This window comes from Lichenostomus cassidix, chromosome 14 (assembly GCF_008360975.1).
Source record: "Lichenostomus cassidix isolate B80296 chromosome 14, HeHo_3.0, whole genome shotgun sequence".
NCBI lineage: Eukaryota > Metazoa > Chordata > Aves > Passeriformes > Meliphagidae > Lichenostomus > Lichenostomus cassidix.
In genome coordinates, this window is record NC_139495.1 from 13,034,885 (window position 1) to 13,062,067 (window position 27,183).

At 40.8% G+C, this 27,183-nt stretch overlaps 1 protein-coding gene across 10 annotated transcripts in view; it reads right to left on the bottom strand.

The window, feature by feature from the left end:
- Window positions 1–27,183, bottom strand: part of KATNIP (katanin interacting protein) — a 57,534-nt gene that overhangs the window by 11,239 nt on the left and 19,112 nt on the right. For 6 of the 10 annotated variants that reach the window (XM_085074933.1, XM_085074938.1, XM_085074937.1 and 3 more), the window contains 9 exons: window positions 24,397–24,537; window positions 18,775–19,657; window positions 13,717–14,445; window positions 12,942–13,150; window positions 9,275–9,338; window positions 7,219–7,396; window positions 4,728–4,893; window positions 615–772; window positions 244–311 (listed from right to left, as the gene is read on the bottom strand). In XM_085074933.1, coding sequence (XP_084931059.1) covers window positions 244–311; window positions 615–772; window positions 4,728–4,893; window positions 7,219–7,396; window positions 9,275–9,338; window positions 12,942–13,150; window positions 13,717–14,445; window positions 18,775–19,657; window positions 24,397–24,537 — 2,596 coding nt within the window. The remainder of the gene's footprint in view (window positions 1–243; window positions 312–614; window positions 773–4,727; window positions 4,894–7,218; window positions 7,397–9,274; window positions 9,339–12,941; window positions 13,151–13,716; window positions 14,446–18,774; window positions 19,658–24,396; window positions 24,538–27,183) is intronic. The other 4 variants (XM_085074942.1, XM_085074941.1, XM_085074934.1 and 1 more) reach the window with 2 other exon arrangements.

The following is a 27,183-nucleotide window of genomic DNA, read 5'->3' on the forward strand; positions in this document are numbered from 1 at the left end:
TCTTATTTGCAGTTCAGGAGAAAAAGCTCCCAGAGTATCTGAAAACAGACCACATATTCATACATTATGTTTCATTGATTTATTCTTAAGCCATACTTTGTGGAAGCCTTTCTCACATTCTTATTATCTTGTTAATAGCTTAAAGCACCAGAAACTGTTGGATTCAAAAAGCTCAGGACGCCTAACCATAGTATGTGACTCTAAAATATTCTATGTGACAAGGAAGATGACAGGGAAGGATACAACCACAGGGCATTAATGGTGCTTCATAGTCCATACTGGCTTGTTCGTGTGTCTTGGAAGCAGTCCTGCCAAATAAAACAAGGCAAAATCACTTTTTTATGTACCCTTGGCTCATTCAGAAAAGAACAAACCCAAAGAGCAAAGCCTCCACAAACACCACCCCAACCCCCTCCACCTGTGATTATGGACCAGACTGCCCTCAGACCTCAGTGACACCTGGTTATGGTTAAAACCCAGTGAAACTCAGCTTGGAGTGCTCCGTGTTTTCATCCAGGAGCCTCATGCAGTTGGCTTCAACAGGGAATGCAGAATAACACGAAAACACTGAAAAGAAATCATGCAGTTCTGACAACAGAAACATCCTACTTTACCTCCTGTGTACTCTGGGAGTTGGCTGGGGCTGCAGATAGTCGAGAAAGAGAATTTCTTGGGCAAAGTCGAAGTGGCAGTTGCCTGGTCCCTTGCGGATAAGGAACCCCTCTGGGGGGGAGATGCTGTGCCCATCTAGCATCACATGGACCACCTTAGCCTGGTAAAAAAGAGCAAAACATAAACTGACATGACATGACATGACATGACATGACATGACATTACTTAAATTAAAATAGATTGTAAACAATTCCATTCACTTCAGAGGCTGAAATCATTTCAGTCATTTGGCTGTATTTATTTCATTCCTCTCTAGTGTGACTTCCTTTGGCAAAAGAAAGCCTAACCCAGCAGATACCAGTTGCAATCCAGAGTGTCCATGCCACCACTGACATTGATGGGGATAGGAGAAGTGAGGACTTGGGGGGGAAATATTAAAAAAACAGTATTGACAGATCCTTTCATTACTGCATGTCACTAGATCTCAACAAAATGAAGATTTCCTTCACAGGGAGGGTGGTGAAGCATAGGCAGAGGCTGTCCAGGGCAGTGGTGGAGCCCCCAGCCCTGGAGGGATTTCAAAGATCTGTATGAGGCACCTGGGGACTTGGCTTAGTGCTGGCCTGGGCAGGGATAGGTTTAAAGTGGACATGGTGGCCTTGCAGGTCTTTTCCAATGTAAACATTCCTGATTGCTGAGCCTGCAGCAACATTTACACACATCAAGAGAATAGGAAGACTCAGCTTTCGAGTCAGCCCATGTCACAAAGGGGATTTGAGGAGACATCATGCACCTGAATGCTCTGCCAAGTCAGGTGTGATTGTCCAGCCCTGCTGAGAACACCCCTCCAGAAATGCCTCAGCCTGGAGCTCTCTCCAGAGCAAATCTGGCATCCCTGTTACATTTACAGAAGCCTTTATCTCAGCAGCTCTATTTATCTTTGTGGCAGGTGGCACTTGGGCTTCTCCAGGATCATCATGCAAACTCATCTGCCAAGCAGTGCTGTGTGTAACCTAAGGGCACATGAATAAAGAACAGTACCTATACCAGACAGACAGAATTGAGCTGTGGCCACCTCAGAGATGCCAGCACACCTTACCCAGCCTCTGAAGATGAAAGGGAATAATTCAGGCACATTTATTCAGATGCTGCAGGAGCCCTGGCCCCTTCACCCTCCCCAGCAGCACCATATGGAGCTGGATCCATGATCCCAGGCACAGAACAATTCAGTCATGCAGCAACAATTCATCACTGCACCTTGCCCTCTAATATGTTAAATATAACTTAATCTTATATCACAAACAGCATTCACTGCCCTGAGTCTTTCACTAAGTACCAGTCTGCAAGGACTAATACCTGTAAAATATAACAAGATGGCCTTATAGCTGGTACTGCAATTAGAGCTTGCTGATTAATGGCCTGAACTAAAATAGACTCATTTAGTTAAAAGAGGACTAATTTAGTCTAAATGTAATGTAAGTCAGTTTTTTCATTTTTGGATTTTATGCTGACTGATGAATATAGGATAATTTGAGGCTAACTTAGGGTTGTATGCAAATACTTAATTTTCATGATTAGGATGTCTATTAAAAGATATATGCAATATTTACAGTTAAAATTCCCATTATGGGTGGCTATCTAAAAAGAACTTTAAAATATTCTAAGCATTCTGAAAATCCTGTATATTATCAGTAATCTGAGACTCATAACAGTTCACTTTTTTTCCATTTGTAAATGATCTTTTATTCCATTATCATTTTAGTAAGTTAGACATGCAACCAATTTTCAGGGAGATTTTTTTTTCCCCACAAAAACACTTTTTGATTTGAAAACCTTTGGTATTGTACCAAACTAGAGGAGGTGCTCACTTCATTTCCATGAAGATTAATTAGGAGGGAATGTTTGTATGTCTACCAAGTGTGGAGAAACAACTATTTCTGGCTTCATCTTTAATACACTTGGGATCACAGCAAAGAAATATCTTTTTCATATGAAAAGCTCTTCTGCATGCTGCTTTCCAGCTGAATAAGTCTGCCAGGCTAAGGAGAGGAAGTGAGAAATCCACTGAAAACCACTTTCCTAAACAGAAACACATAGTGAATGGGAAGTCTGGGGCCTCAGAGATGAAATCTTACCTATTATACCACAGCTGCTTCTATTTATGTGCCCTTTAGAGCCCTCATTTCTAAGTAATTCTCACCATCTGAGGAGGCACTCAGCCGTCACATCTTGCGTTTTACAAATGGCATAACAAAGCTCTCGCAAGGTGATTTTTCACAGGGCTGCAAATAGCAGCCAAGTCTTCATTCTGACACTCCCTGCCACTACCCTCTCCCAGGAAAGCCGGGAATAGAATCCCCCAGCCTGCAGCTGCCTAGCAAATCATCCCATCTCACACCCAGGGACTGCTTCCTAGAAGGAGCAGCAATAATTCAAGAGACAGATGTCAGGATGCCCTGGGTTTACAGCCTCAAACCCCTTTCCTGTGGCCCAGCAGACCTTGCATCTTTTGTTTTCCAAAGAATTTATTTTATCCTTCTACAGGACTGCAGGTTTGGGCTCCTCCTTTTCATGGTACCCACTAGCTCTTTTGGCACTTTTACTATTCCTGCAGGTGGACACCTGTCTCAGACTCACTTCTTTTTCCTACCTAGTCAAGTAAACTGCTGAAAATACACATTTCTTCTTCTTTTTTTTTTTTTTTTTCTTGGTTTGGCCTCCAAAGACATGTTAGATTTTAGAGATTTAATAAGCACTGCTCAGCAAAAATTTAAACTTAAGTAAGTTATCAACATTATTCTCACCCTAAATTGGAAACACTGCACTATACCAGTTCCTGGGAAGAAAATTAACTCTATCCCTCTATCCCAGCTGAAATCAGGACACAAATGTCACTAAAAGCTCTCATTTATACAGGGAATATATTTAGATGGTAATGCTCAAAATGCTCCAGAACCTTCCTGTGTGTGAAACCTGCTGGGCAAATGCAATGGAGCACAAAAATCTGGGGCCATATGTTAAAATCTCTGATCAGCTGTGGCTTAATTGGAAGATCTTATGCTCTGGCCCTCTGGAAGTCTTTGGCACCACCAAGCCCCATGCTGATATTGAAAGATGCCAGACAATGTTCACATTACAGCAATTTTTGGAAAGTAAATTGCCACAAAGGCACAGTTGGGCAACTTTGCCATTCCTTGCCCAATCTCATGGATGATCCAAGCCTCCAATTTCAGTTCTAGATTTTTTTTCCAGAACTTTGCTGATCCTTTTTATCCTGTCTCTCTCCAGTTTAATACATGCCAACCTTTTTATTCTTATTTATTGACTGAATTTGGACATCAAGAATGCCACAGTTGCATTTTGGGGCAGAAAATCTGGGAACAAGTGGATTCCTAAACTTCCTGTGCAATGAACTGCAACCTCTGGTTCATTATCACTACAAGTGTAAGTATAGCACGGAAAGGAGGGACAGCCAAACTCAGAGTGAAAAGGTGTAAAATTATCTCCATCAGGTGGCAATTGTCAGTTCCAAGAATTCAGTATGAAAAATATATATATAATCCAGGCAATTTGCAAAAAGAAGAGAGGAGTTATGTTATACAATTTCAGCTAAATTATTTTAGCCAAACTGCTTGAAGGTGGCAATTTCCCTAATAAATGTTAAAATTTCAAAAGACTTCCTGGAAAAGGCAGTACTGAGTGAGTGGCCTTCTGAACCTCAGCGAAACAGAATTTCTTTGTAGAAGTTTCCCTCATATCATTCTCTGTCTTCCAGGAAATACAGAATCATGTGGTAGCTCTAAATACAAGATATTGAGAGGATACCATTCCAGAATCATATATCCTGAAAATAATATGTGCTACTGTATGTGTCTGTTAGAAAAATCAGCTGTGAAGATTTCTTTAAACCATCTCTGGCTTTTTTTTTTTTTTTTTTTAATATCTGCTGTTTGTGGAGACAGGAATGCATTATACCTGCCACAAAATTCAGACTCAGACAATCCAGAAAGATTTATGATGTTCCATTAAGGCAGCTATATTCATTCATCACAGTACCAATTTTCCAATGCACTGCTGTATATTTTTGCTGGCAGTGCTCCTTTTCTTTTACTTACCCCTCTGTAGGTATCCTCTGGAGATTTATTATAGTTCCAAAAGCGAAGCCCCGCAATACTTTCAGTTTTATCAAAATGGATTGTGAGCAGATGATCTTCTCCAAAAGAGAAGGGAATGAGCCACATATGGTCATCCTCCACTGTGATATTAGTCCCATCTATTAACCTACAAAGAGAAAAGTCCATTAGCTGCACAAAGGGAAAAGCTGCCTTCTCTCATGAAAAGCAGGACTTTCCTAGGGTTCATTTGATTCTAGATACCACTTGCAGCTCCCAGGGCTCCTTGTGCCCTTGTGTATGCAATTAAAAAGCACAGTAAGCATCAAAAACAACATGCAAGTATTGAACTACCAACAGTGGGGGGAGAAAAAACAGCATTTAGTTGGGGCTGCTTGAGGAAAAACAGCCAAATCCTAAGGTTTTCCCTGTGTGAACAAGAACGGGCAGAGGAAAGCTCAACTGCCTTTGTAGCAAAGTGGCTGAAGGCAAAACTCAGAGCCCAGCCACAGAGTAATTTATTAATCCAGCTCCATGGCCAGCCCGTGTAGCTGGCACCCTGCGGGGTTTCTATGCCAACACAACTCCCTTGGATCCCAGGAGGAGCTGGATGGCAGCTGGATAACCCTGAGCACAACCAGCCTTTGCTCACATCCTTCATGGACACAATTAGACACAGCCCTGCTATTTTAAAAAGCTTCCAACCAACAGGACAATGTCAGTTCATAGCAGCACAGGCTTCAGGCTGGCTAGATAAAGTTAAATCTGGTATTTCCTGACATTCTATTCTTCTACCACAAACTATGGCATAAAAAGATGGAGTAAAGGAGAATATGAATTAATTTTCCACTGTAATTACTTTGGTACGCTGCCAAAAAAAAGTAAGTACATACTTACTATTTATTTAAAAGTTTAATGGAAGAATGAGTGCCAGACTTGGCAATTCCTTCAAGAAAAGGATTTGAATAATGACTCTTTTCACAGAGGAACTGATTAGGGAGTCCATGAGAGAAGACATAATTCTTGATTTGGTCTTGAGTAGTACACCTATTCCAAAAGCCACAGTTGAGAGTACTGTAGTGTACTCAAATTCAACCTGCTTGCAGGAATATCTAAAGCCAAAAAAGCCTTTATTTCTTGTGCCCAAAAAAGTTCTTAAGCAAAACAATCAAGAATGTAAAAAAAAAAAAAAATTAGAAATATAACCCACTTACTAAGAAAGATGTTAGAAAGAAGGAGGACTTGAAAACCTACAAAGCCAGCCTGGCTCAGTAGCAGGATAAACAAAGTTATTATGTTCCACCTTTCAGCAAAATTCATGATCAAAAAAGCCCTAAATTGATAGACTCATAAACTCTGGAAGGTTAAATGCGTATGCACAGGCCAAAAAAAGAGTCTGAAGGCTAGCAAGCAAAAGATACAATAAATAAAATTCCTCAAATGCATCAGAGGCAGAAATCTTGCCAGAAATTCTGTAGGATCAACATATCACTAGGCTGCAAAAGGAGCATTCAGAGAGGAGAAGGCACCAAGAGAAAAGGTAAATGAATTTTTTGCATCTGGGTCCATCAGGGTGGGGGCTGGAGAGACTCCTCCACCAGAATCTCCTCATCTCAGGGGATGTCATGGGAAGATGGCTTAGTTCTCACTGCCTACAGAAGAGATTTTCATACAAGATGGCAGGAGGAACAAGGAATTACCCATAAGTAAAGCTTGATATGTGCATTAGTCAGATTAGCAGAAATTAAAAAAAAAACAGATTGGTGTGCATGGAGAAAAATACAGCATTCTAAGGAAGGCTCTGCAGAGACTTTGAAAAGACAAGTCCTAATTCATAAACGTGGTTACAGCCCATAAACATGCCAGCAGACAGGATTACAACCAAAAATACCCTTTAAAATGGAGAGATGACTCAGAAACAGCAGGATGCAGCTTCAAGAACACCCAAATGCCAAGTCCTCTCCAGATCTATAGCCTATAATTTCTATACTGCTGCCACTTAGGATGCACAAGTCAGTTTGAGGAAATACACTTGTCAATGAATAAAACTTCATTAGAATTGCCAAAAAGAAGGAAAAAAAAAAAGCTGCAAAATTGCCAAAAGAATGGCACCTATTTGTGCAATTCCCCAACACATCCTCACTCTGTGCTAACTTGAAAATTTTCCTTGAAGTTATCCAGAAATCCTGCATAAATATCACTCAATATGCACAGACAGATGCTCCAGAACACCCACATTTCTTCCTGGAAAGTCCTTGGCAGAAATACCAGCCAGGCATGTTCTCATCTCCCAACTCAAACACCATCTTTTGGAAACATCTCATTCATGTTTCTACAACAAGCTGTTCCTGGACAGCTTGTGAATTCCAAGAATGAGCAGTGATGGGATGAGAATCATGTCCACATTAACATGTGTTAACATAACAGAAGTTTATAGAAATCTGTCACTTTGGAAAATCTGATGTAAAATGCATCCAAGTCTGTGGTTACTTACTTTTCTAACGTTCTGGAATCTCCTGTGTACTCTGGGAGATCATTTAAGTCTTGGGGTGAAGCAGAAATCTGCTCTGCATTTATTTTTAATGCTTGGCCAGCCTTTCCTATCACCTCAAGTCCTGTCAGTCCCAGGTAGTGAGAGTCTCCCCAGGTCATGGTAAAGTTCAGCTGCAGGCCTATATTAAAGAATAGACATTTAGTATCTCTATACACTCATTAATTTGAAGTAAGGAGCCTATACGAACAGGCATGCAAACCCAGTGATCAGCACCATGGATATTTTGTATAGATAAAATAACTTTATATGCTGGAATTAGCTATTTCCTGGTCTGTGTGGCCACCTGCATGTAAGAGCAGCTTCTTTTCATCAGTGTCAGAGCCCTTTCAAGTGCTACCAACACCTTGTTCACTTGAAATTACACAAGTGCTGATCAAGCACGTTCCCCAGTGTCTCATTAGCGGGGCTGCAGGCTGACAGGCAGCCAGTGACACCTTTAAGCAGTTACATGACAGATTTTGTGATTATGGAGACACAGAGAAGACCCATTAATCTGAAGTCTATCCATCATCTTTCACCAGCTAAGTGACTGTATAGACTTATATAAATCCAGCCACTGAGAAATCCATACGTTTTTAGAAAACACCTACTCATAGTTAAAGCAAAGGAAAAATTTGGTTTACTAATGTTTTTAAGTTTCCAGCTCTTCACATAAGAGCTGGAAACATGGAAGGATTTCCATGGCACAGCATCAATGAAAAGCAGCAATATTGATTAGGTTGCATCTCCAGAAAATAAACAAGAAAGAAAAGCTGGACAGACAAAAGGCTGAATGTGTATCTTCAGTCCCACATTACTGAAAAAATAGAAATAGCATATACAGATATAAAAAGTAATATTCCAATCTGATCAGGTTCCATAAAAATCCACCCCTATAAATTAAAAATATCTTTCATTTCACACACTATAAAAACCCACAAATAACCAGGCTGGGCAGTGTCTAAAAAAGCATCAGTAGTCATGATGTTTGCAAAACAAACAAGAACTAAATTTATGAAGCCAGCCAGCCCAATCACCCCTAAAAACCCAGAGCAAGTCTTGATACACACATGAATTCACTTGAGTGTAAGATCTCATTAGCATTTGCAGGGACATGAAGAAATAAATAGTTCTGTCAGCTGACAAACATGGAGTTGTGGCTGCACTGGCAGTAGATACAATCCTGCTGAAACCAAAGCTGCTCAGTGTGCAAGGCTAACTTCTCAGGGGAAAGCAAAGCCTGTTCTCCAATGGAAAGCTGGAGTGAAGCACCACCCAGATTTTGTATTCCCCATATTTTCATATTCCTTCACAGAGTCTGAGGATGTCACAGGGGAAAGGGACCTCTGCAGGTGTCTAGTCCAGTTCCAAGCTCAGAACATGTCCATTGCATCAAGGCTCTCAGGAGCTTATCCAGTGGAAGTTTCCCTTTCTCCAAGGCTGGCAGATTCTAAACCCTCTCAATCCAGTGTTGGATTGCTGTCAGGGTGAAAAAGATTTCCTAAAAGCCCATTGGAAATTCTTGTCAAAGGACCAGGAGCTGCTCCTGAAGCTTTTGGGCCATCCAGAAATTATCTGGACAACAGCTGCAAGGCCCACAGAGAGCTGCTTTTGTACAGGATAATAAATCAGGTACTTTAAGCAGGGATATAACACTCTGATCTAGCTTTACTGAAGGGTTTCTATTGTCAATCCAATCTGAAAAATTCAGTCAGTCTACATAAATACAAAGGACTGGGAGAGAATTACTGGGTAAGGGACACAGCTATTAGAAATCCCATTCAGGGACTAGGCAAATGGCTAATGTTATTTTTCTGAGATTAAAAGCCAACTGTTACAATATAATGTTGTAAATACCATAGCAAACAAAGCTTCTGCCTTAAATATTCAATTACTCTTCTTTATTCTAGACCTGGCATCTGTCACAAAGTTCTGTACAGCTCTGACAAATCAGATCCTCCTTGACGATATGTTTGGGGGAAGGGTGGTAAAGCAAAAAGCAAATGTAAGAACTTACATTTTCCAGTAAATATTCCTGTTTCCTTTGGCATACATTCAGGGACAGAGTCTGGCTCTTGAACCTAAAAAGGAAGTCAACAGGTGTAAAACTGTACTTACATTGATTGTTTCTAAAGGGTGGTATTTGTGGCTGTTTCTTTTTTGTATATCAATCTCCCCTCTGCCTCCCCACCCAGGCTGTGCTGCAACTCATGCAAAACGTGACCCAAAATGTAGAATATCAGGTGGATCCTTAGAAAGTCAAGACTATTGGGGTGGGAGTTTTGCTTAGTGCATATAGAAATGTGAAATGGGAGACTCCACAGTGTGAGCTACCTCCCCTCAAAGAGGCTGGAATTCTTAACTCACACTTATTTCCCTGCAGACTGCCATCAGCAAATGATAATATGCTGTATTTGCAGTACAGCAAATCTGGTGCAGAGACAAGAAGTCTGGAAGGAAGTCAAGACCAGAGAGTGCCACCACAATTTCTTGTCAAGAATTAAGAGGCAGAACAAACATGCAAACTTGTCCAAAAGCCTGTGCTTGTGCTCTGGCAGTGCTAATTAAAAATTGCCTATGCTATTCAGAAAAGTGAAGAAACAGATGACAAAATTTGCTGATCACACTGGGGCAATCAGGGTAGCAAAGACAAAATTGGCAAAGGATTGCAGATAGTGTTCACTTCATTGAGTAAGTGTGATAAAATGGCTAATTCTGTTCACTGTGGGCAAATGAAAAAATGTTACACATGAGGAAAACAATCCTAACTTCACATATACCAGTATTGGGCTCCAAAATAAATAATAGCAGATTAGAATGAAATCTTGGCATTTTTATAAGTAGCTCCATAAAAACATCAGCTCAATCCTCATTAATAGTCAAAAGGCCAAACAGGAAATTAGAAGTCCAGACTCCTTCTCTTTAATTCATCATTAGAAATAAACTTCCTGCCATCCACAATACATCAAATGGATGTGCATAATACACTGTGCCTAAAAAAAAATAATAAAGACTTGTCAACACTTTTCTCCTACTGCTCCATTAGCTCTCTGCAGTTTAACCACTGACCCCCAGGATCTCATGTGTTCCCAGACTGCAACATCCTCCATGTGGCAGCAAATGTCCCTGTGGGAATTAAGGTAATTCAGGTGACACTGAACCAGAAATGGGCTCTGAAATAAACCCACAAAACCCACAAAGTGGAAAACCCCTCCCACTGTGGATAACTCTGTGATGGCTGATGCCTTTTCCTCAGAACAATTATAAAAGACCAGCCAGGGAATTAAAATTTGCAACTTTATTGATAATCAAAACCCATGGACACAATAAAAGTTACTGGGTTTATGGATTCAAAAATAATGCTCTTCCTTTCTGTCCATAATCCCTTCATTCCACTGGTGCCCATCATCTCTTTTTTCAGCTATGGACCAATTTTCTACTATTTTAACTACTGCTAGTGGGCATTGTTCTTAGATCCTTAAGGTTAAAAAAAACCACCACCATAGTACAGGAGGTATTGGAAAACCAATAAAAGGTAGAAAGTATTGCCATGGTCCTACACCTGACTATGCTGAACAGCACCTTCCCTGTGAGGAATAACTAAAGTAGGACCAACCATTCTGGAAAACAGAGGTTTAGAAGACTAACAGAGGGGCATAAATCTCTTAAGTGGCTTGAAGAAGAGAATGGGGAAAAATTGTTTAGTTTGTCTTGACACAAAAGCTGGAGGACATTAAATGAAGCTAGCAACAATCAGAAGGAGGTTCTTTGTGCCATGCAAGTTCAGCTGGGAAACGTTCCACAGAGCACTGGAAATTCTACAAGTGCACAGGGGTTCAAAAAGCTGGTGGATGCATCAATACAATAAAAACCTGTGGCAGGATTTAAACACAAAGGTTAACTTAAGAAGTCCTTGTGAGACACATTTCTAAGGGCTGGATGAGTGTTTCAGAGAAACACCACTCTGTGTTTGTGCTGTTTGTGCTGTTCTCTCCTTCTCCCTAAGCACCCACTGCTGGCCACAAAACTGAATCAAGTGCAGTAGTTACAGGTCTGATCTGCTATAAAAGTCAACACATTAAGGATTACTGAATTCATGGTCAGACAGGTGGCCATGGATAATACTGACAGGAAAGGAAGACACTTCTGTAAGAGCTTTTGGAAAGTTTTTAGTAGAACACCATTTCATCTATTGAATGTCCAACAGGGAATAAAGGTGAATGATCAACAGCAGGGACTGCCCAAACTGGTCAATACTGGTCTGACAATGTTGGGCTGGGGAAGACAAATTGTCCAGCAGATCTGTATCATTCTGGTGGCATAAACATCCCCCACAGAAATCTTGATGGTAGCAGCAAATACACAATGACAGGGAGATCAATGGTTCAGTCACAAAAGCTTTTGTTATTCCACTGCTGATCCAGCAGTTCCAGAGCTAGAACAGGGGTGGGAAGGGCATCAGAGCTGAACAGCAAAATGAAAGGCAGAGCAAGGACCAGACAGCCCAGGGCCAGCCTTCTGCCAGGGAAGAGTCCTGGGGAATGCTCACAGTAAATATGTGATCAGGAAAAGAAATGTGAAGTTCAAACTGTGCTCATGAAATCCTGCACTGAGTCAGGTTCTGAACAGTTTAAGATCCTGCAAGCAAAGATGGGACCAAAATTACCAGAGCAGGCCAAGGTTAGAGACACTGACTCTTGATCTTAACAATGAGATCAAATTCCAGTGTCACTGGATTTCCTTTTGTCTTGTGAGCCACAAGAAAAAGAGGATAAGAAAGAGGATAAGGCAGGGAAGGTTTGGCAACCACCTCAGGCTCATTAGGAACCATATATCCCTGGGAGCACTTTGGCTGGAGCAGCTGGAATTTGGTTTGATTCAGCTTTGGATCTCCTGACAGACTCACAAGTAAGAGTGTGAACCTAGAAAAAGACAACCTCACTGATGCAGCAGTGGGGGTTCTTGAAGATTCTGGGAAAAAAAAAAGAAAATTTTAAGGAAATCAGGTCAAAGATTGCCACACATTATCTTGAAATAATTTTGCAGGATCTTTGCTCAGACACTGAACTGTTGGGCTGGAATGGCATAAGGCAAGACCTCAGTGCTTGAAAATGCAGCCTTTCTCCAAGGAATGAAATACCTTCTGCATGGAATAGAAAAGAGGCATTTTTATGCTGCAAAATGCACACGAACCTGTGATAACGCTAGTCAAAAAAACAGAAGAGAGGAAAAATAAAGAGAGGGTTGAGAGGAAGAGATCCTTCTCATTTACATATTTAATTTGTGGAGGAAGACACCAGCAACATGGAAAATACGGAAAAATCTTTTGATTTGGAGTGACAGGGAGTAACTGTATGGGAAAAACTCACTGACAGTGCAGAAACCTTCAGGAGTGCCAAAATCAAAAAGAATTCCCTCTAGTCTCTGTCCAAGTAAGTAAAGAAGAAAAAACTCAAGTATAGCTTTCCTTTTAGGTTTAATAATTATTCAGGGAACCCAAAAATTGGAAGACCTTTAGGGCTTTAGAAAAATAGCATAAATTATTGACCTGGTGAAAAAAAATCTTCAAAACAGTCATAATTGTGTAAGTTCTCCTGCAGTTCTAGTCCAGCCTGGAAATGCGTCTATTACTTCCATGTTTCAGAGAGATATTTATAGAGAATTTTGGACACAGAGGGCCCTACCTGTTGATCCTCTGTTCTCAACCTTGCTTGTGTAAAAGGTCTCTCATCTCCCTCCCTGTCAGCAGTTGTTGGCCTCTTCAGCTCTTCCTCATATCTCAGGGAGCTGGAATTTCCCATTTCTCCATCATACGTCTCATCATAGCAGTAAATGGCTTCAAGGATATCATCATCAGTAGTGAACAGTATGGTATCCCCAAAGTGCTCTGGAGCTGAAGGCAACACACAAAATTAAAAGGAGAAACAATGCAAAAAGAATATATAGACAGATAAAAATTCTTTTTGGTGCTTCTTTGCATTTAATTTGCTGCAGTGTTTAAAGATAATACGTGGCAAATTGATACTGACTACTGCTATAATTAGTGCTTCACTCTCAAACCTTCACTGCACAGCAGAAAAACCTAGAGAATTCAGTCAGATTTCAAATACCTAAAAAAGAAAATGGAAAAAAAGCTTCCCAATCACCTTTTCCAAAAGACCATATATGTGAAAACAAGCAAAAAACTGCATCTTTGCAATTTCTTGTGCCTATCTGATGTGATTGAAACACAGACTTGTTGCTAAGACATAGTTAAAAATGGAGATTAGCTCTGTATGCTGCTAAAATCCCCAGTATCAGTGAAGAATGCATTAGTGGGCTTTGCATTATGTTTTTAAATGAAATCCCAGACACAGAGCCAGCATGCTTTGAAGTGGAAAGCGATAACAAACAAGCTAAATGTATTTTGTTTGTATTGTACTGCTGCTTCCACAAGGAAAATAAGAAATGATAGCCTACCTCCAGACAAGGTTCCTGAGGCTTTGGCAATCTCTCCTTTAAAGATGCACTGCTCATCCAACAACATGATAATGTCTTTCACACCTCGGAAGGAGTGGATGCGGGATTTATTGTAATTCCAAATCCTAATCATAGCTACCTGACAGGAATTCACAAAGTCAAGAAAGACAAAGTGAGGTTTCCCAGGGGTAAATGGTGCCAGCCAGAGGTGCATATCATCCTGGGTCCGATTCACCCCATCTATGAGGTTGGTTACTACCCTGGGATCGTTTCCATAAGCTGGTAAAATATTTATATCAGGGGGTTCAGCTGTTATTTTTGCAATCTGAACAGGCTCTCCTTTGGAACTGAACACTTCAATTCCATTAAGACCAACATAATGTCTGTCTCCCCACGTTGTTTGGATGTCTATCACCAAGTGCTGCCCATAAGGTAAAACAGGGATTTTAAAATCACTTCCATCCTGTATCTCCACAGAATTTTCTTCTTCCTGCCTCTTAGGTAGTGTTTGTAGTCCCTCTTTTCTCTGACATTCTCCAGGCCGGCTGATTTTCTGTTGATGGAGAAACTCATCAAAGATATCCCCTTGAAAATCCATGTTGGAGATGCGGCCACGGTGGGAATAATTAAATTTCACCAAGGAGTTCCAGGACTCCTGCAGAGTGTGTTCTTGTTCATTGCACCACTTCATTCTAGAGGTTGCTACGTCCTTGATGGGGAAGTCTTCATCTGAAAACAACATTACAAAGGCATTTAATGTACAAACAGCACCGGGAGCAAAGCACTCCAACACTTCCAGAATGAGGCTGGTCATCATATCCGTGTCCCTCACTGAGAAATTCTCTTACAGTAGCACTTTGATTTTTTCTCTCTATTATGAAGGCCACGTGTCCCAGTTTCCCTTCCCCACTCAGACATAATGAACAAAATCACTTTTAACTATGGAGGAGCAGAGCTCGTGCCATGATACAAACTGCAGCTAAGTTTGAGGCTGTGAATTCTTGACTCAGCCCTTAAAGAAACTGGGATTTTTGCCCAGTGATACTTATTGTGTGGCTGTCACAAGAGTTTAAATCATCCCTCTGCATTTCTGCAGATCTTTCATACAGCTGGAAGTGGCTGAAGTGGTTAATGTAAAGCATTACAGAGAAAAGCTGGTTCTTCCTCTCCAAATGAGCCACAGGCATTTAAAGCAAAGTGGTGGGAAAAGGTCCAGGTTCAGCATACAAGGAGGATGAGGTGAGCATTACATTCTATAGAGGTAATATCCAAATATTTTTCAGTAAGTGTGAGATGTAGAAGGGGGATAAGACAAGATATCTGATGGGAATGCAGTGAGGACAACAAACTAGAGGGGCACAGTGGGAGCAAAGCATGTTCTCCTTGTGGCTGCACTGGGGAATTGCTTCATTTCCATCTCAAAACAATTAAGAACAGATAATAACCAGGATTTTCAATAAAGCAGTCACTTATGTATTTTCTTCAAATAAATGAAGAAAAGGAAGTGAAGTACTAAACAGTTACAGGCCCATGGGCCAGATTTTACTTCTGTACAGTGTCCTTGGGTGGATACTAAAACAAATGGTTATCAAGAATAAATGCCAATTGCTGTAAAATGCAAAATAATGTTTACCCAAAAGACTGCTCAAGATTAACTTTTAACTGTGTTTTTGGAAATACTGCAAAGAGGCAATGTTCTTAATCTATCTATGGCAAATAATCATTTACAGTGGGGATATGTGAGATAAAATTAAGAACTTGAAAGCAGATGGGAAAGCAGCTGGAAAAGGGTTGTCTTCCAGAATGAAAGGCTGGAGACCAACCTGGCCACTCCTCCTTCCTCCACAAGGAAAATGCAGATATGAAGTAAAGGTTTGTATTTCAGAGAACATCAGACATTTGTAAGTCACTTTCTTACTCAAACCACTGTCAGTAGAGATACTCAAGAGATGGATAATCCCCAACAATGCATCCCAAAGCCTCCCAGTTTACCTGGAGAAGACACTGCACATATATTTACCCCTTCAAAATGTCAAAGCTTGGAAATTTGGGGACGAGCAGAATACAGATTTGACACCCACTGTCCTTCCTTGTTTTGGAGAGTTTTTCCCTTTTTTTTAGACATTAAGTACTTCTAACAGTCCAGGGCTTACAATTCGGAAGCCTCTCCAATGCAATGGGAAGTGAACAGATTTGTGAACTCCATTAAGGAGAGAAAACAGGAGAAATGGAGCTCTGAAAGGACAGCAGAGATGGCCCAAAAGCAGAGGCCAATGGCTGAAGGCTTACAGGGTTTGGGTTTTTCTTTTTTAGAATCTAAAATGTATTATTTACTAACAACACCTCAAACATCCAACACCCCTGTGGGTTCAGGGGTGTCCTGAGCCACCAAATTCCCTGTCCTGGCTCTGATGGCAACACATTCCACACAATTCCTCTCCAAACTTAAGTAAACCACATTTTGGGGCAAGACTACATTGAAAAAAAGCACCTTTCTTCTCCCTCTGTTGTGTTAATCTCCTTTTTTACTCCCTGCAGTTATAAACAGCAATCATATTTCCATGCTGCAATCACATGCTTCATTTCCCAAATCATTCTAAAAGCTCTCCTCTGTATCTGTTCCACTTGGTAATCAGCTTTCCTGAAAATGGATGATCAGAGCTGCAGTTTTCCAACTGAGCTCTCCCAAGTGCTTGTGTTGAGGTATTGAGGTTTCCCAAGTACCCAAATGCCTCTGCTGATCCATCCTGGGAGTGCATTGCTCCAATCACTGCTCACACCAGCATTTCACTCAATCTGCTATCAGCTACTCAACCGTGATCCTTCTCTTCCTCGGTCATTTGCAATTGATGATTACTCAGCTTACAACTTAATTTTTGGTTATTAGTCCCCAAGTGAGCTTGCAAGCATTCTACTGAATTGCATTGCACTGCTCCAGTCCTCAAGTTCATCGTTCTGTGCAGTTCTTCAATCTCCTTAACTCATAATAAACCAAATTATATGTTATTTCCAAATTTTATCAGCATACTCCACCATTTCCTTTGCACATTAAACCGGTTATCAAAGAAAAATGGATGTTTTTATAGCAACATTAACTCGAGCCAGGCCTGTACGTGCTGTTACTAATTCCTGTTGTTCTTGAGAGCCATTTAGTGACCAAAGCCATGCTGGGACATCCACAGGAGCCTCTGAGCCTTCCCTTTGTCCCACTCTCCACTGGGAACTGCCCTTCTCCCAGCCCCCGGCTAATTAAAATCCACCACTCTCAGGGAAACACTTAAAAGGTTTCCCTGTTGTTAAAGCTCTCTCAGCTGCACTTTGAAGATGGCTTTACCCTGCTCACACAGCAGAGAGAACAAAAGCTGCTGGATGGCTGCAATTTCCCAGGGACTCAAACACATTGGGAGCTTTAAGCACCACAGGGCACAACCTGCTCAGAGCAAAATTAGAGAGCATTATATAGAAAAATATTATATATAACTTTCATTTTATCGTTTACGTTAAAATTCCTAATTTATGTCCATTTTTACGACTCAACAGAAGTTTCCAAGGTGGGATTTATTTACAGTTTTCACAACATTAAGGATTTAATGTAACAGATATGTAAAATGTGTGGAACAGCAAAGGGGCTGTGAAGGGCAGGTGGCACCTATTGCAAACTTCCCTATTCTTCTCTTCTTTGAGCTATAACTTCAGAGATGCTGATGAAATTGCTGCTTTCTCCGCAGAGGGTCAGACAAGGAAAAAGTCAGACATTCTACGTTTAGAAAGAACCATTTTCCTCACCTTTGTCTGAACAATCCCTGCAGTACCTGCTGTAGAATTTGATCCAGCATCCCTTCATTTAGGTACACTTTCTGTCCCTCATGACCATTACTTTAATGGAAACACCCAAATTCAATATAGAGCAAGGTGCATTTTCATGTAAATTGTTCTGAGGCTGTATCACCCCCAAAATTTCAGTTTGTGGTTTTGTAACATCTTTTTCCATTTCTCTGGGTCTTGTTGCCTTTGTACTATTAAACTCTTTATTTGAGACAAGATACTGAATGCTGAAGAATGATAGAATGCCAAGGAAGGGGCAGGAAGGGTCCAAAAATCAGGAGTCAGGGTGACACGGCTTGAAACTGAAAAGGGAAGACAAAAATATATCCAAAGCAATGGCAAGTTGGTTGAAAGAGAGACAAAGTAGAACTTGTGGGTTAAGAAATTCTATTTTCTTTTATTTACAGTTGTTGAAGACAAAAATATGATCTCACACCCAGAAAATTTCGTAGCCATGGATTGTCAGAGGATGGGAGAGAGGGGGAACTTGGGAAGTTGCACAATTGTCCTGCTCTTCCCTAGGGACACTGCTGGATACTGCCAGAGGCAGGACACAACTGCACAAAGCTGGGTAATCCAGCTCCAACAGGAGCTTTGGGGAAGGAGGACAAGGATAAACAACAGCACAGAGCAGATAACTTTATCTTATTAGAAAAATTTATTAGAAAACTCTTCATAAATTTATTAGAAAACTCTTCATAAATAATCAAGGTGTCTGAGGGAGGGGTTTGTAAAGTTATGAGCAGAGAAGGAAAACAAAGGCAGTTTTCCATTCACTCTGAATAAATATATTGAGCATCTATTCTCACTGAGAAGGACACAAACCTACTATACAAATAAACTCTGCAAATTTACTCACTACCTTGAGGATATAATCCTCTCTATCTTTCTGCAGTTTTTAATTGATACTAGCAAACATTTACTGTCTGCAGGACTGTCAATTTTTAGAATATAATTTACTGAAATTTAGTCTTCCATCTGCTCCAAATAAATGTAAAGCCACTAAATCAGAATGTAAATTTTTCAGAAGAGTATTTCGCATCAGGTGTAGCACTAGGAGAGATACTCTGAGTATTCTCATGAGGTAAATACTACAAACAGCAAAGCTAAAATCTCCCTGTCTATACCTCCAGGAATCTCAAGAGGTCTCTTTCCACCTAAAATGAGTTTGTGCTTCTGCAAAATGGAGAACACATCAGCACTTGCAGCAAGGTTGTTATTGTGACCTCTTACCTTTGAGAGCAGAATCATCTTCTCCCAGATTTGTAGTGTTTAATCCCAGCTTTCTACCAGACATGCCACTTCTCCTTCCACTTGCAGGGTACCCACAGTTTTTGTTAGAAACTTGCTCAAAAATGTCCAAGTCCACATCAGCATCCTTTCTGGTCAGCATTTGTGATCTCCCATCTCCAGCTGCATTTCTACTACTGGGTCCTCCCAGTTCATTTCTCTGACATTTGACATCATCATTTATTAGATCTGGAAAGTTTTGCATGATTTCTTCTGTCTGAGTTTGAAATCTGGAGTTTAAACTCTCTTCTGTAGCAAGCCATGGAGGCTTCTGCCTGCTGGGAGTAGCTTGATTATTCTGTGTTACCTGGGAGGATGACTGCAACCAAGAAGGAACTGCACCTGCAGAATCAGACAATTTTCTTCCTGTTAACTTCTCCATTTGCTCAGTCAAACAAAGCTCATCATCAGACTGAACGTGCTCTGTAAATGCTGCTGCCTCCTCTTTGGCATCTTTTATACAAACTTGAGATGGGAACACTTTCAGATCATCCTCGAACTGAGACAAATTTTTCTTTGCAAAGCTGATTGAGTTCATCTTAGGCTCAAGAAGATTTTCTCCTGGCAGAGCTTTCCAGTTCAGTGAAGTACTGTTTGATTCTGAGCATTTCAAATGTAGCTCTGATTTCTTTTCTGGGACTGCAGGTGCATTTCCTTCTTTCCTCTCAGTTGAGGGAGATGCTGAGATATCTTGCTTGTGATCTGTAAGGTCAATTGTGGTGTTCTGGTCAGCAAGGAGATCTCCAGAGCCTCTCTCTAATTCACCATCAAATACCAGGTTCTCATCGACATACAGCTTCACCTTCCTTGCTCCAACATCAAGGTCCTACAGAAATCAAAGTATGAAGATTTCAATCAAGCTTTCAAGCATTAGCTATCACTGCCCTGGGACTCTGACATCCGAACACTTAATCAATAGACGGATGAAAACAATTAAACTCTGTGTCAGTAATGTGCTTTGGACTACTTTTTAATCTAAAGTTGAAACAGCTAAAAGATACTGTGGAATACATTTTATTTAAAAGGACTGAAAACCCTGCTAGGCACTGCTATGAACCATTTTGTCTGACAAGGCTTGTATTTAGAAAAGCTTGAGGGGAAAAAGCCTAGATGAAGTATAATTATATTTGATGGGGATATAAATTCCAGAGGCACATTTTTTTTCAGCATCTCTAGGATTCACCACTTTCATGGCCTGTTCCACAGTGAACAACCACCCAGATCAAACCCCCAGAGTTAAAAAGAGCTACAGTCACAGAAATGCAGAGCTAGAAAGTACAGCCAGGAAAAAAATCCAGTCCATCTCTTTCCACTGAAGAATGCAAAATAACCTTCACCATTGTGAAGAAATCTGGTTTTAACAGTTTTCAACTAATCTGCCTTGATAGCCTATTCCAACACTTAACTAGCCTTTTAAATAGAGGGCCTTTATCTCAGACACAATTCTGCCACTCACAACTTTATCTCCATGTTCTCCTTCTCTGTGGCACTCACCAATACCTGATTTTTTCATCCCATTGAAGTTGGAACTAATGTTCTTTCTATTCTCTTCACCATTTCAATATAGCCTTTTCTTCCTCTTGACAAAAATACCATTATCTTCAAAGAAAATATAGAGATGAGACAGAATCCATCTCCTTTCTGTTCTCTAAGTTTCAGTACCATGTCCATCTCACGGAGTCTCTTAGAGACTCTCTGTTCTTTCCTTCTCTTTGTGAAAACTAAGAAGCTTTTTGTGAAAGTAAGAAGTTTCAGTTTCATCCCTCTTGCTCATCTCATGGATGTCATTTCTCCTTGAAAACTGATTTAAATTTTCCTCTGCTCCCAGACTAAACCAGTCACTCCAAGTACAAATGTCTCTGGTTCTTCACTCTGAACACACTGTTCAAGGCTTACAAGTCAGAGCTTCCATCCTGTTGCTTTGCCATTAATAACATCTACAAGGCAAAAAAATGTAATATGGACCTACCCAGAGGAAAAAGCAGAAGATGCAGAGACCAGAAAGCTACAGGTATAGGAATGCAGGAAACACTCCTGATAGGAAATGATAACCTTCACTGAGTTCCCAGAGAACAGCTGTAAACCCAGTTTAATTGGCCATTATGGCATGGCTGCCTGTGCTACTCCTGGAGGATCATAAAGTGCTGGATCTCTGTGCTGATGCAGTCAGCCATAAAACAGGAGATTTTTTCCCCTTGAACGAGGACACTGCTAGATTGATCTAACTGGGGATCAAAACACTTCAATAATTGAATCTATTGAAAACTACCTGCATGGCTTTGCCTGGAATTAGGATGAGGAAGAGAAAGCCTGGATGTTCCAGTAATGCTGTTTCTTAAATTCCTGTCTGTCTGGACTGCCAATGTCCTCCTTAAATGCTAGAGATACTGGATATTCACAGTTGAATTTGGGATAACTGGAACATTTCTGCATAATATTCCAGCTCTACTGCTGTTAGGAATACTCAGCCCTTAGTTCTGCATTTTAACCCGGAAAAAATATAATTTGCAGGGGACCACAAAAACATAGAACATTTGAAAAGTATTTGTCAATGTCATTTTTTTAAATTAAAATCAGCAACTTCTTAAGAAAACGTGTTTTGAAATGAATCCCACTGCACTCACCAGCAGCAGAACAGGACATGTAGACAGAGAAAACATTAGAAAACGAAAGAGTAGAGCTCATTCTCCCTGAAAAAGGGACAGTCAAGCCCAAAAAAGGGCCAGTCACTTCAGAATTACTATTCCAGTCAGTGGGAGACTTCTTCCTGTTCTCTGATGCTTTGGAATGTCTGGGATCTGTATTTTAGGAAGTAAAAGAAGTGTCTGAACTGTACCAAGATGAACCAGGCAGGTATTTCTAGGATAACAGAGCCAGACTGGACTGAGGCAGGCATTCCACCAGCTGAGAGCTCAGATGAGCTAATGAAAATCTTCTGCACCAAAATCCTGAGCAGACTGAGCCTCAGGGAGGAAAAAATCTGAACAGATCTCAGAGACTCCGAGAACAAACATATGCAGGCACAAAACTAAGAACTGCTCTTTTTCATTCCCTCCCACCCCTTTTCTGAGTTTCCAGTTGCTTAGTGATCTGTTCTGGTGGAAAAGATTGACAGTTTAGCTTCCCCAGTAGCACTGCTCAGCTCTCCTCGAGCGTGAGGAGGCTGGAAAAAATCCCTTTCCTCATGAGTAATCCCACCCTGTAAACAAGCACTCAGTACTTCATCCAAGGCAGGGCTTTTTCCCTCCTGGCAGAGTAATTAAAAGGGCATAATGTCTCAGAACAAGCAAGTAGGTAGGATCAGTGTCAGAAAGGAAAACAAAAAGGAGAGATTTTGTGAAAAAAAATCTGGTTTCTTTTGAGTTCCTTCCCAGCTTGCACCCTGAGCCCTCACAGAGTGTCTGCTGGGATAGTGCCTCCCAAGGAGACAATAATGTGGTATTTCTGGCCATTTCTGTGATATTTGTGCACAAAGGACAGAGCTTAAAACCAGAGGCACTCTTCTGAGAATTCCTCCTGGACAGAGGACCTGGAATTGCTTCTGTCTGACTTTTCAGAGAAGTGTGAAAAAGAGACAGTAGAAAAGAAGTCGAGAACCAAAGAAAATTCTTCTACAAAACTAACTGTGCTGGAAGAAAGCTGCTGAATCCTCACAGACAAGGCACCCCAGGGGTAATCCAGCACTGAAAAAAACCCAAGAGAATGGACAGCAACTTATGCACAGTAGGAACAAACACACAGGCAACCACCTGAAGAAGAAAATTCCTCAACTGGAGAGCAACTGAGACATTAATGCATTTAAGTATTGGTTCCATTCCCAGTTTTGGGAAGACATACAACAGACATTATATTGGATCTTACTGAAAGGTTTTAACAGCACCAAGTAACGATGCAACTCCAAGGCTGTGTCAAGTAGTTAAAAAATGTCTGCCTGTTGCAGATAAACTTGAAAAGAACTGGCTGCCCTTACACTTGTTCCCTTCCTGCAGACTAAAAATGACCTCCTTTTTTGCAGGTCTCATCTGAAGTAAATGAAGGCAAGATGAAGCATCCTCTGAGACCTTCCTTGGAATTCAATGAACCAAGGAATCTATGACAATGATGTCATCTGACTTTTACAGCTTCCTCCAGACATATTTTTTCTCCTTCCAGCCTCAAGTTCTAAAACTCAAACACATGAAAGTACTGGCCTGACTTAATTTTTGGCCTATTTCTGGAAGCAGTACTTGGACATCTCTCACTTAGCATGCTTTTTGAGGGAAGATAGAATGATTACCAAAATCCACACAGAAATCTGGCTCTGGATTTACATTAGCAGGAAGAAAATCGTTAGTTAATTGTATTTTGGCATTTTGCACTTCTCAGACAAAACGTCTTCATGACAAATTACAGAATTAGGCAGAACTGCTTTGAATTATGCTTTCTTCTTAAGGCTAATGAGACATTTCTTCAGCGAGTGTAAACTGCTGCATTTCCACCAAAATCCATAGGATTATAGTCCCAGTGGATTTTACACATTGCCTCATAGCAGGTTATTAAAGAAGCAGTGCCTTGAAACACAGACAAACATTTCTGTGTACTTCCTGCATTATATTCAGTGGATTTGGTAACAAATCATACCATTACCTCCAAGAACAGCAGTCCCTTTCACGCACTCTAATGATGATGGAACATCCTGTAGACCCCATTTTAGTGAGAAAAGCTATTAAAATTCCAGGAAAATAAATATAAATCATGTTGTAGTAAATTTGTTTTAAGCTGTCCCTTCCACAGCCATTTCTGTATGTATAAATTACCATATGTGCTTATATAAGAACATGGATGAGAGCAAAACCACAGGGATAAAGCCTCTTATTTATAATCCAGGACAGCAAATCCTCTTTGATCCAGTACCTGGGATTTTTTTTCTTAACATTGCAGTGTACAAACAAGAATAATTTTCCTGGTGACATTCAAACACACAGACAAGAGACCATCTGCCATCTGCCATGATATGTCTCTCTTGTAACAGTAGATTACTTGTTTTATTATGAGCACACAGTAGTGGACTTTTTAATTGTCCCTGGACAGGGAGGGGGGCTGGAACCAGATGATCCTTAAGGTCCTCCCAAGCCAAACCATTTTATGATTCTCATTAAAGCAACAAACCCAAAAGTGAGCAACGGTCAGCCTGTTTATATTTACAGACAGCGGAAAACACATATTTAAACACATATTTATTTATATTGTGATGAAACAACGGAAAGTCCTCAATACTTACCTTTGTATCTTTATTTCTCACCACATTAAAGGATTAATGACAGAACGTGCAAGCCTTTTATTAGGTCTTTAATAGCTTTGAAAGCAAATGCTCATTGTGCCCATGAAAACATTATCACTACATTGTTAGCACTTACAATTAAGACAAAAGCAAATTTCACAGCAGACAGGGACACCTCATAGCTCCTGTTCTATTACAGGAAATTGTATCTAATTTTATTTCATGCTTTTAGGAAGAAGATCACCCTGAATTTCCCCAGGCAAGGCAGAGCAAACATAGAGAGGAGTTGAGAAAAGACTACTTACACTGGGAGTTGTGGTGCTGTAATTCCAAATCTTGATCTTGGATAGACCAAAGTCACGTGAGCGGGTGGGATTGCGGATAACAAAGTAAAGTTGGACGGGTGGGTGGAAAGGGCACATCCAAAGGCAGCTGTCCTTGGTGAGCTAAAAACACAGACAAGCAGCTGTCACTAATGCCCCTTCTCCTGCAGCAGGGTATTTCAATTAACTGCCCACCCCACAGCAGAACAGGCAGCCATTAGAAAAGTAAATGTTTTATAAAATGTGCTACGTAAAGAGCAGAAGCTCAGCCTCGTTTCCCAGGAGTAAATCCCACTCTCCCGCCTGTCAGACAGCTCCCAACAACCTGGCAATGAGCTAAAGGTCAGCTGCCTGCTGTCCCAGGGAGACATCTGCACGCTCACAGAGCACAGGCACTGCAAGCCCAGTTTATTTTAATCAAATTAATCAGCTTTGCAAGCACTAGGGGGATCACTGAGCACAATGGACATTCTACAATCATTGTAGGATTTCTTCACTTCTGGTTCATCCTCTAAGGAGGGGAATCTTTGAGAATTCTACTTTGCTGCCTGCCTCTATTTTAATCAGATTTTGCAGATAATCAGCTTCACTTACAGGTCTATTCCTCAGAGCTATATTGGACTCTACATTGGGAATTTTCTAAGATATCACAGAATTCCCAATGTGAATTTTACATACAACTGTTAATCAAGAGATACAAAAGTACCCCAAAATGCCTAATTCTGGACATTGTTAAGAACTGCTACCTCTACATGGTCAGAATGTAGGAAAGGGATATGTGGCATCTCAGAAAGAAGAAAGTTTCAGAATCAAAATGTTGAATATTAATCTATTTGATGTCCAGTGTTACCCCAAAACAGAGATGAACAAGGGCACAAAGTGAATACACATGCAGGTAACATTGCAGTGATCAGAAATTAGCAGATAAATTAGTTCAACTTCTATTCTCAGGGACACACAGTACACACACACACACACACACATGCACAGAAGGTAACAGGCAGTATTTGACCACACCTTTCTCTCTGAAGGGAGAGCTTCAGTTTTTCCTGAAGCAGTAACCACAGAACTTTCCTCCTGAGTACTTCAGCTGTGTGACTAACAATGGCAAGGACAGAGCCCTGCAGCTTGTTCAGAGCTATTGTGAATAGATCCATTTCTCACCACGGTCATCTCTGTACTCCTGACTCTGAGGGGTCTCTGCCTCAGAGCCTCTCAAAAAGCTTTGGGAAACTGTTGCTGCTTTTAACATCAGTTTGGAGCACAAACAGCTGTAAGAGTGCCAGACAGGTTGAATCCTTTCTACTTAGAAAAGAAAGAAGCCTCTTGACTTCAAAGAAATGAAGGACAGACCTTAAATCACTGTGAACTCAGTCCAGGGTGAACTTCAAAGCTGCATCATGTTTTTGAAGCCATACTACGAACAAGAATGGTTAAAAAATAATTTCCCAACAACAAACAACATCTGATGAGCCATCCACCTGCAGAGCTCTCAAGACAGGACCTGACTCCCCAGAAATCAATAGGTTCTGGTATGTGCTGAGAGCCAGAGGTGCCTTCACAGGAGGGTACCTGATTCAGCATCAAAATGGCTTTCCATTTTGACCTGTTCTACTTCTCACTGGTTTCTCTGATGTTCCAACAAACAGAAGGCTGATGAGAGCCAGGCTGAGTGTTGTGTCTTGTGTGAGAGGCAGCCATGGGAATCATTTTATTTATCAGTGGAAATAACTGATAGGGATGAGGTTACACAACCTCACAGGGGTTACAGTCCCCATCTGGATGTCCAAGAACTGACAGCAGAAACTGAAGGCACCTTGATGGATCCATGCCAAAATGCAGGAGACTCTGGAGGACTCTCATGTTTTATCCCAAAGAGTGATCATGTCTTTGCCTTCACATCATGTACTTGAGTCTGGGGTTACTATCTTTGAGCTGAAAAACCTAACCTAAAAATTCTTTCAACCATCCAGGTGAACCTGGCATGTTAAGGAGTGGGAATTATATTTGAAAAAAGAGGGAAGGGTGGAAAACTTTAATCTTAATATTTTGTGGGAGATTGGCCTCCGACAGTGCTTTTTGTGGGCACTGAAGGTGTAAATGCTGGAGAGTGAAGAAAGGGCTCAAGCACTGTGAAGAGGAATGACACAGCTCTAAGGGTTCACCACAGTGAGGAAATACCTTTGTTAGGTATTTACCTGTGCTTGTTATTCTGAGGTTTAAAAGAGCTCTATATGCACAGAAGAATCAAAAGACGTTTATGGAAAACAACTTCAATAAAATACCTAATCTATGACTTACTAAGCATTATCACAGAATCCCAGAATGGTTTGGGTTGGAAGGGACCTTAAAGATCACCCAGAGCCACCCCCTGCCATGGGCAGGGACAACTTCCACTATCCCAGGTTGTTCCAAGCCCTGTCCAACCAGGCCTTGGACACTTCCAGGGATCCAGGGGCAGCCACAGCTTCTCTGGCAGCCTGTGCCAGGGCCTCCCCACCCTCACAGTAAAGAATTCCCTCCTGATATCTAATCTAAAAAGTTGAGAGCACCTGATAATCTGCCAGGCTTTTTTTTCATTTACAGTATATCACAAAGTACAAGGAAGGAGGCAGTTTAAGTGCTCATCTTAAAAGCCTGCAAGGGTAATAAATAAATGAATAAAATAAAATCCCTGATCTTTAATAAGAGTATTCTCAAAGACAAAAGTACACCTAAATGATCAAAGATGGAAGTGGTTTAGCCATGCTAAAATGAGTTTTCCACACA